General features: G+C 39.4%; 1 protein-coding gene across 1 annotated transcript in view; it reads left to right on the forward strand.

The window, feature by feature from the left end:
- The window catches only part of ubl3a (ubiquitin-like 3a), a 37,163-nt gene extending 27,444 nt beyond the window's left edge, over nt 1-9,719 (forward strand). Inside the window, exons 2-5 of the mRNA XM_085420807.1 lie at nt 1,321-1,429; nt 4,256-4,342; nt 6,655-6,732; nt 8,387-9,719. Of these exons, the coding sequence (XP_085276933.1) occupies nt 1,321-1,429; nt 4,256-4,342; nt 6,655-6,732; nt 8,387-8,439 (327 nt within the window). The 3' untranslated portion in view covers nt 8,440-9,719. The remainder of the gene's footprint in view (nt 1-1,320; nt 1,430-4,255; nt 4,343-6,654; nt 6,733-8,386) is intronic.
- The last annotated feature ends 888 nt before the right edge of the window (nt 9,720-10,607 follow it).

A 10,607-nucleotide genomic window follows, 5' to 3' on the forward strand; every position in this document is an offset into this window, starting at 1 on the left:
TTAAAGGCACACTGTACCACTGCTAAACACATATCAGGCCTCTCATCTGCATCCTAGTGCTCGGCAGTTTAATTGCTCTGCAAATTAACGGTTCTAAATGTACACCCCCACGTGTGTTCAGTTCACTTGTGTATATTTTCTCGCTGGGAGCTGGTGATCTAAGGTGAGAGAAACAAAATCATGTGGCTGGAAGCAAAACACGTGTGTCCCTCTCATTTATGTGGTTTTTTTTAGATGCACAATCACATTGGTGAATAATGACCTTGTCTCTACGCGGGGCAGAGATCACCACTGAGGGTTTTTTTTTTTTCTCTCTCTGTTAAACTGCAAGTATGTACTTTTTTCAGTACAGAAGAATTCAGTGGATGTATTTTTGTAATGTGTCAGCCGAATTATCCAGTACACATAATGAGAGTTTGTATTCAGTAATAGTGAAGTTAGGTAGTCAAGGTCAAGTTTATTCAGATAGTGCATTTCCAAACAGTCCATGCTGCTTGCAGTGCTTAACAATGTAAAATGCCACTAAAATAAATAAAATGCACTGCAATGATGCAGTAAAATATAGAGAAAAAACAAATAAATAAATAAAATAAGTCAATTAAAACAACTAAAACAACAACAACAATAACTAAGACTGTTAAAACCAAAATGTTTAGGTCAACATGTGCTGTGGTAGTGTTTAAGTTACTAAGGTGCTTCACAATCTGATTTATAAATAGTATCAATCTAAAGTTACTCAGTGATTGCACATTGGAGGGGTTAAATTCTACACACAAATCCAGGAAATTAACCTAAAAAATACATACATGACATGACTGTGGAAACGTAATTAAAAACACAGGTGACTAACTACATAAACTACAGTACAAAACAAACATGGATACAGCATTTCTAATTTCAGGTAAAGGTTTAAGAAAATCTTTAATTTTAGTTGCCTGAAAAATGTCTCGCTCAAACACCTACAGGGACAAAAAAATGAGGAATGGTAAGCGAGAGACAAACTTCCATTCAATTTCAGACTTGGGAACCAAAGACAAAGAAATACAGTTTGAGGGAATTGAGAAAGCTGAAGAGGAAGTTGGAGAGACTGATGGGAGTTCATCCAACGGAAGGATGTTCCTCAGGGTCTTCATATCCTTCTTCTGTTTCCTATTAAATTACTAACTTGAAACCGTGTGCTTCCTGACCCAGCTCTATAATCTGACATATGGGACAGCTGTTTGTTTGAATGTGCATTTTTCTCTGTCTTCATTTTTTGTTTCTCACATTCACTAATGCTGTTTTTTTGTTTTTTGTTTTTTGCTTTTACCTGTGTTGCAGATAAACCTGCGGCTGATTTTGGTCAGTGGAAAGACGAAAGAATTCCTCTTCTCTCCCAACGACTCTGCAGCAGATATCGCCAAACACGTTTATGACAACTGGCCAATGGGTGAGTAGCTCAATTATGTATTGCTATTCACATCAGATACATGTGCATCGATATGCAGAGGTATGAGTCTGCTATAAATGTATGTGCAATATAAATATGAAAGCAATAACAAGTTCCTACGTTATGAATAAAATCATTGTGGTCTAAGGCAGTCGCTTACAGTACAGTGAAAAGGTTTTCACTGTACTAAGCACACCCCAAGATTCAGTAGCTTGTAGAGCCACGTTTAGCAGCAATAACACAAATCATTTTTCTGCTTGACTGTAGTCCCATTCTTCTTTACAGCATTGCTTCAGTACGTTGAGCTTTAAAGGTATTCGTGCACATCTCTCTTTAAGGTTGTCAACATTTTAATTAGTTTGAGGTCTGGACTTTGACTAGGCCATTGCAGCACCTCGATTATTTCCTTTTTCAGCCATTCTGTTACAGATTGGCTGCTGTGCTTGGAATCATCGTCCTGTTGCATGGCCCAATTTCAGCTAAGGTGCAGCTTTCAGACAGATCTAACATTTGACTCTAGAATACTTTTGTATAGAGACGAGTGCATGGTTGACTCAGTGACTCAATGACCTGATACCTGGGTTCTGTGGCTACAGAATAAGCCTACCTCTTAAGCCCTCCACCACTGTGCTTGATAGAGGGTATGGGGTAGTTGTGCTGATATAGTGTTTTTGGTTTTCACCAAACACGGAGCATTCTATTGTAGACAAACATCTCCACTCATTTAGAGGCAGCTTTGCAAAGCTAGTCTGTGCTGCCCTGTTCTTTTTAGTGAGAAGAGGCTTTTTCCTGTTTACCCTTTCAAACAAAACCATACTTGTTCGGCCTTTTTAAACTGTACTATTGTGAACTTTGACATTTAAAATGCTATCTGAGGCCTGTAGAGTATGAGATTTAGCTCTCGGGTTCTGTACAGTTTTTTTTTTTTTTTTGCATGGTCTGACGTTGGGGTGAACCTTCTGGGACATCTCCTCCTGGGAAGATTGTGGCTTTGTGTTAATACACACCTCACCAACAAACTGCCAAGACTTTTGTTTTTATGGACGTGGCAATGCACTCATGATCCATACAGCAGTACAAGGGTACTCCTGGAAGCAGTCAGGGCACACTTGTTTTTTCTCTCTTTCCTCTTTAAGATATAGCTTTTCATATATTTGATTAATTCTTACAGACATCTACAAACTTATTTTTACAGTAACCACATTTTCAAAGCTGATTGACTTTTTTTAAAAGTGAAAAAGCAGGTTAAATATATATTCTTATAATAGTAATCTGTAGCAAAAGAAAAATATCATTGTTTACCTGTCCAGCCTGCAGTTGTACTTTTTCAGTTCACTTTTTTCAGTATTGGAAGTTTTTTTTTCATGTTTGACATTTAAAAACTAAAAAATAACACGTGGAAAATGTACCTGCTCGACACCAAACAGTCAGCAACGAGCTAGCGAAGACGGTGGATGATTGTGGAGCTGCTCTAGCTTGTAATGTGCAAACAAGATTAACGGACAGTTCAAGGTTTAGGTTAACAGCAAAATTAGCATTAGAGTTGACTTTCTTTCTTACCTCATTACAAAGGTGCTTATAACACAGTTGTATTATTTATTTGATTTACATGAGAAAGATCTGGGTTTTCACATCTGCTTTATACATGTCAGATTTTAGCATCAGCTTTGGTTTTACTTACAGTTCTATATTCTTTAACATTTTTGCATTTAATATGTGGTGTTTAATAAATATTATCATTATGCAGGCACAGCTACCGAATCTCTGTAAAAACTCTAATTAAACAATTTAACTGTAAACAAATATTTGTTAATTTACTTAGAAACTACTTGATCAGACTTATTGCTGTCAGACCAACTGCTAATTGCTTACATGCAGGTCTATATAGCAGTGTGGGGAATGTGCATATCTTTGGTGTAGGGTAATTAGAATGAACTCCTTTCAGCCTGATTATCATTGCATACAGGAATGTGGGATCACAGTGCAGCCGCTTCCTTTCTGTAATACACCCACTTGCCTCGCTGCTGCTGTGCACCAGGGTTAGAATTCATTTGATACTGCCCACCTTACGTCACCTTCAAAACTCTAGCTTTTTCCCACGGTGCCGCTAATGTACTCCAGTTTAAGAGAACTCCACGATGCATGAAAAACTACAAATTACACAGTTGGACTCAAATTCTCCTCGACAACAGAAGTTTTCCGTTCAATCCCGTCAGTGTTGGGAGCACCCTGTGTTCCTCCCAGACAACCCATCTGAACCCTGAGAGACCCGGAGCAGGCTCTCAGTCAGCAACAACACCCTGCGCTTAGCTAGAGACAAACATCTGGTGGCCAGACTCTGTTGCTGCGCAACTCCGCACTCTCGTTTCTCTCTCATTTAATGCGTTCACTTTTGTCCTTAGCTCTTCCCGAGCCACACCTCGTCTTCTTCTTTTGCCTCGGCTCTTTCTCACGTTCTGTAGGGCATCCCGCAAAGCCCAAATATTATACATTCTGCCTTTAAGGATTTAAAATAAAGGCCCTAAATGTCTTAAAATATCTTCAGTGTGGTTGTCTGTGGTTCTTCTTTTTTTTTTTTTCTTTACCAGGCAGCAACTGATTTCTTTTCACTACACTGTGTTCAGCATTTTCATCACGCCGACACGACAGCTTTTTATACACAGCTTTAGGATTCTTGTTTAATGTGGCTTTTGAAGTACATTAAATTGTACTTGTGAAATGTCAAATTAATACTTCATGGAAAACGAGTAAAATAAGAGGTAAAAATGAACCAGCAGGGCTCCTTTCTCTTTAACTGTCTCCTCCTTTCTCTCTGCTTTCCTACAGACTGGGAGGAAGAGCAGGTCAGCAGTCCTAACATCCTGAGGCTCATCTACCAGGGACGTTTTCTACACGGCAACGTAACACTAGGAGGTGAGAAAACACTGAAGCTACACCACCCAGAGAAAATGGCTCATTCGCTCATAGACATGCACACAAAATCACAGCCGTGCGCTGCTGGAAAGTTCTTTGCTGTTCTCATCCTTTTCCTGAGTCACAGAACAGAGGTACCTCAGTGCTCTGGACAAGCTTGCTTTGACAGGGAAAGAGGGAGGAGAGAGGAAATAGAGGAAAAAGAGGGGAAAGAGGCTGGTCAGGAAAGAGGGAAGACTGGCGTTTAAAGGAGACCTCAAGTGGTACAAAGGAGAGAGAGAAAGGAAGCGAGAGTGAAAGGCAGAAAAGGACGTCTTCTGTTGTGGAAGGCCAGTTCACTCTCTCTGGCTTTTAGGCTTTTTATCTGCCTAACCCAATTTAGACTTGACTGGTGCTTTGTGGTTAACGGTGTTACAGCGCACCCTAACCCTTTTGCAGTCTTCTATCTGCCATCCATCTGATAATTCCCTTATCTTTTAGCATGTTTGCACATTAACACAGAATCCTTGTTGAGTACAGACACACACATTTTAAAGCACACACACAAGTTGCCAACTATTACATGTTAACAGCAGTGTGTAGTTTTAAAAGTTATAACTATATATGAACTTATGCGAAGCGGTGAGAGATCCTGCAAATTTTCCTTCTTATTTTGTGTATTCACGACATTTCTGGGCTCCAGCCTTTAGGCAGTGGTTGTTTAACCCCATGCCAATTACAGCTGTGTGTGTAGTCTGAGGACTTTGTAAAAACCTATTGAAATAGACTGTGCCCAGCTCCAACAACGAGGTAGCAAAACTCTTATTTAAACAGAAGCAGGGTTGCACTGAACAACCTGTTATGTTATGCACCTATGGCAGTCTGTTGTGAGCGCTACCTTTTCAACTTGCTACTGCTGACGAGCACTTCTGACACACCTACCAAAGGCGAGGGCATACCACAGCGTCTCATGGAAACATTTAGATGAACCTGGAGGCACCATTTCAGACTGAATGTGCTCCTTTTCCATCTCTCTCCTCTGGTGTCTGTGTCATGGATTTTAAAAAGAGCAGCAGGTCTGTGTGTTTGTGTGGCCAAGGGCGAGGCTGTGCTACACACACACGCATGCAGGGCCGAGTGGCGTCAGTAGACAGGATGAAGCGTGCATTTATGCTGCATTCATACAAAATCCGGTGGTGCCTCACCTTCCTGCAGGGTTGTTCCAAGGCGTGTGGGTGGGTTGTGTTTTTTTTGTTTTTTAGGTTCGTTAGAGTGCTGTGAGACAATAATAAAATAATATTTTACAATCTTATTGGCTGCGTTTTCCTTGCTGATGTTGCTGATTTACTTTCAAGCGCACTGATCGACCTCTGATTTTACTCCTTTTGGCTTCTTGACCCAGGCTGCAGGCGCCAAGTTGGATTATATTATCTCTTTAAGGGGTATCCAGCAGCTCATCTATTGGTTTTGGTCTATTCGGTATTACAAAGTTGTTGTTTTTTTATTGATATTTCACCTGCCTTCCTCATAGCCATTGCTTTCCATTATTTTTCATACTAACATGAATGCCTACCAATAAAGGGACAGGCAAAAAACAAAACAAAAAAAAAACCAAAAAAAAAAACAATAAAGCTCAACTGATATGTTGGCAGGGCAGATATATTGGCTTATAGTAGCTAATATATCAGTATTGGTAAATTAAAATTTAAAAACTAAAGAAGAAATGGGGAAAAACACCCTTCAAACATGTTACATAGCATGTCTACCAGAGGGCGCTCTGCAACCTCCACATTTGTGTTTTCTCACTTTTGTCTGCTAACTAATCCCGTTGAACTTGAATCCACTGTATACATGTGCATGTACATACTACACTCTACACGTGTGTCAGATATTTTGTGCATTTCTTTTTTAATTAATCCTTTTTAGTGTTAAGTATCGTTTAATTTGCACCTTTATTACTGGTAATTATGTTGCAATATTATCTGCAAATAACAATAAAACTTGGAACCGGGTCGTCTTATTCAAGAGCAAGAAACTAGCCGCTCCTTGAGCCGCTTGTGAACAGTGTTTTAAATGATTCAGTTACATATGGATTCAGATTGCCAACAATTTCAAGTGATTATTATTCTGCAATCCCACTTTAATCGCATAATTTGACAATTTAATTTTCTCTATGTGTAGCTCAGCATTATCCAATCTATAATTTACACTCAGTTTCAGAAAGCTGTTAAAAAGTCATGTTATACTTCTGCTGAGTGACACTGTGCAGGCAAATATAATGTAGCGCACTGAATAACCTTTTCATCCTCTCCCTCCTTCTCTCCCTCTCTCAGCTCTCAAACTGCCCTTGGGGAAGACCACAGTGATGCATTTAGTTGCCAGAGAGACTTTGCCTGAGCCAAATTCCCAAGGTAACCAGCTCCCCGTCTCCCCTTTTTCCTTTCAGGAGGCTTTTCACACGCTGAACAACGTTAAATGTTCCGCTCCCAGCCATTATTTATTTCTGCACATGGCTTCTGTTTTAGGAGCAGCCACTAGTGCAAATAATTGGCTCCTTGAAGTGTATCCCCAAGATACAACACACTGTGTAGAGTATAGCTAATATAAATCATGCCAGAAGATTTGCTTCATTTTTTTATGACTATGACAAGCGAATAGAGTTCAAATGGACATCAAGTTCTCATACTGGGTATCTGTGAGCCCATGTGAGGAAGAATGAATCTGAATGAACTTTTGTTATGTGGAGAAACAGTTACAAAGTTAGATTTGAAGTACTCTTTATGTGAATTGTACAAAAGACCTGAGTCGCCCCTCTTTTTTTAATTTCTGGTCTTGTATGTTTTTTTTATAGTGCTCTTGAGCAGCAGTTCTCTAGGCTTTTTAAAGTTTGGTTGCTTTTTCAGTCCAGTCCTTGTACCTGACCATTTTCAGAGAAATGTTTTTTATGTTTATCAAGCCTTAAAGAATGAGCCAGCGTTTCTTTAGTTGAATCTATGAAAAATCTCAAAGACAACACAGTCTGAGAGACATAAAATAGCATGTTTGCACCAACAAGTTGATTCCCAAAGAGCTGTTAGGCAGATGTTTTTAAGAAAGTGAAACAGGGAGAAAAGGCTGAGATATGCCAAACTGCACAAGATCTTGACTGAAAACCAATGGCAATGGAGTAATGAATACAAATGTGACATTTTATAGTTCAAATTGGTATTAATATGTACGTTGGAGGTCAGGAGAGAGGTACAACAGTGACTATCTCCAAGCATCTGTAGAATTAGATGACTGTGGAGGCTGTGTCATGGTTTGGGGCTATATTTCAGACAGTGGTGTTGGAGATCTTAGAAAAGTGCCATCAGATTTTGATCCACTATGAAGTACCAACTGGAAAGCATCTGACTTACTACATTTAATACATTTTCAGCATGGCAATGATCCCAAACACACTGCCAAAGCAGGAAAAGCATTAAAACACAAAGTCAGGAGCACTATCACTCATGAATTGGCCTCCCCAACCTTATTAAAGCAGTGTTGGATCATCCTGCCTAAGAAAGTTAAGCCTGTGGTCATACCAAATCTCGATTTTCAAGATTTTTATGCTGCATTTCCACATTTCAGTAAATTGCAGCACCAATTTCCCATTTTAACAAAATGTAAAGAAATGAGAGATGGGTTAAGACTTTTACACAACACTGTAAGTGTAGATTTCAAGAGTCTACATTTAAAAAAAAAAAAAAAAATGAGGCAATGTTGCTTCAGGTACCACTAGGAAATGTAACAAACTCAAAGAGTTTGAGCAACAGATCCAGTCTCATGAAATCCCAAAATGCTGCTCAGCTGTAGGAGATGGAGATTTAGACCTTCTTTAGAACATTTATGAGCTACATATGTTATATGGTTGTAGTATATCAAAAGTATTTCCATGCAGTGTTGCTGTATCTGAACTTGGCCTACCAGTATGTTTCTAAATCTGTCCTTTTGAGGTGATGTCTGACTATTGAGCTGAGTAACTCTGTGACAGTGCTGTGTGGGTGTTTGTTTAATCATGACGTTTGTGTGCTGTGTGTCCAGGTCAGAGGAACAGAGAGAAGACCGGGGAGAGTAACTGCTGTGTCATTCTGTAAATACACACCTCCATCGCCACCCCCTTTCATCCTTTGCATCCGTTCTCGCCCTCCATGTCCTGGACCTAATGAGCTTGTACCTTGTCCTGTAGCCTGTCTACGCTGCGAATACTCATAGAGACATTTAACGAAACAAACAAACTCGCACTTTCTCTGTTTTTCCCCTTCTCCCTCATACACATGCATAGAAGGACAGCAGGCTCAGGCTGATCCAGGACAGACTTGGAGAGCAGTAAATTGATTAAAGATAGAGTTGATTCCTTTGTTGTACTTGATTTGCTGTCATAACTGAAAATGAGAAGGAACTGGATTTGCATGTTTTTTTTCTTTCTTTCTTAATGAAATCCTTTTGAAGCCTTCTGCCATACACATGCATGCACACACACATTTGCAGTAAACACACACACACACCTTGTCGAGCCATCCTCAGGCGGTCTCTTACAAGTCACCTTTCTAACTGGCTCTTTACTCTGGCCGGTTGTCATTGTAATGCAGTGCCCAAATTTGTGCGTGTGGCCTTGTTTTCTCATACAGACCGCTGAGAATTTTAACCACTAACAGCTCATCAGCATACCAACAAACGCGCACGCTCCGACTTCCTGTCCCCACATCGAGCCGCGCGTGCTTGCGTGATACCCCTTAGTGCGGCAGACAAAGCGCAGACGTGCCTGATCAGAGAACTCAAAACATGACACGCACACACACACATAATAACACACACGTTTGTGCCCTCTTTACTGCCCTCCTCTGCATGTGCCCTTAAAGGTCGCAAGAGAGAAACGATTCCCTTTTTTTTATGTCGAGAGCGACACATCCCACTCCTTTGAGTCCGCTGTATTTTAGCCAAACGAAGCCTAAAAAGCAAACAAATAGAAAACAACCATTTTTTTAAGGTCTTGTTTTTCGATATTTGTTTGTTCATGATTTTTTTTTTTTTTTGGTGACTGTGTTTTGACAGTCCACTCATATTATCGACCGACTAGTGTTGTGATTAATGAAACATCATGCCAATTTTCTTTCCGTGACACGCCGTCGCTGTCTCACTGTGCCCCCCCCTCCCTTTATTTTTATAGCAGTATTGTGAAGGATCTCTCAGACAGTTGCTTTGTAAGCACGGACATTAACTCAGAAGGAAAAGGGTCCTTATTTGTCTTAATTTGCCTCTTAAATCTGCATTAATAAGTCCAGTTTGCACAACTAAAGCATGTGCTCCTTCATTAGATTAAAACAAATGTATAAAAAGCTTTGTTTTATTTTATATTTTTCCAGTGGAAGTAATGTTCCAAACTAAGGTAACATGTGTAGAATATATTTAATATGAATCTTATATAGAAAATGACGACTTTAGATCTTGGTGATATACATTATATTGGTGTTTAGTCTATGATTGTGTATACGGTTAGCTTCTAGCCAGTTCACAGTCACTCTCTGACAATGTCTTGTGCTTAACAGCAGCAAATCCTCCCTAATCATTTATGGACTGATGGATTTTTGTTTTCTTTCTTTTGTTCTTTCTCTTTTATTATTCATTTCTTTTTCATTTGTTTATAAAGTAATATAATCCTGTTTCTTTGTGGGGTTTTGTTGTTTTTGCTTTAAAGAATCGCTTTGTAACAGCACTAGGTCTTAAAAAAATATTGTTTATATTGATCAGGGTTCAAATCTGTACAGAGATACATGTTTTCAAACCAATTGTAAATAGCACTAATGCTCTCCCCTCCCCCCCTGCAAACTTCAAAATGGAATACATCTGTAAACTAAATAAAAGTTATTGAAGTGCGCTACCTCGTTGTCATGATTTATTGCACGTGAACTGTAATGTTTTAAGCGCCACTGACTAATCATTCTAACAGCATCTTAGCTCACAGTCTGTGGGACTTTAACCAGAGGGCTGAACAAGACACCGGACTCCAATCTTCATCTTAACAACTTCAGCAAATTATTCTAAAAAGAGTTTTTCTTGTTACAGTGACTCTGGTATGTTGAATTTCACCTTGAAACTATCACTCACAGGTTAGTGTTGTAAATAGAGGTGGGCTTAAATTTAGATTCTTCAACTTCTTGGAACAAGTAAAACACATTTAGTCTCTTTTGAGCATCAATATCACAATAATTTAACAAAACTGTAAAATTTGGGATGATGGTGCTGTTAACAGAGAAGCTGCAGA

The sequence above is a fragment of the Rhamphochromis longiceps genome, linkage group LG10 (assembly GCF_057381845.1).
Source record: "Rhamphochromis longiceps isolate RC_006_pf linkage group LG10, R_longiceps_female_GT1.1, whole genome shotgun sequence".
NCBI lineage: Eukaryota > Metazoa > Chordata > Actinopteri > Cichliformes > Cichlidae > Rhamphochromis > Rhamphochromis longiceps.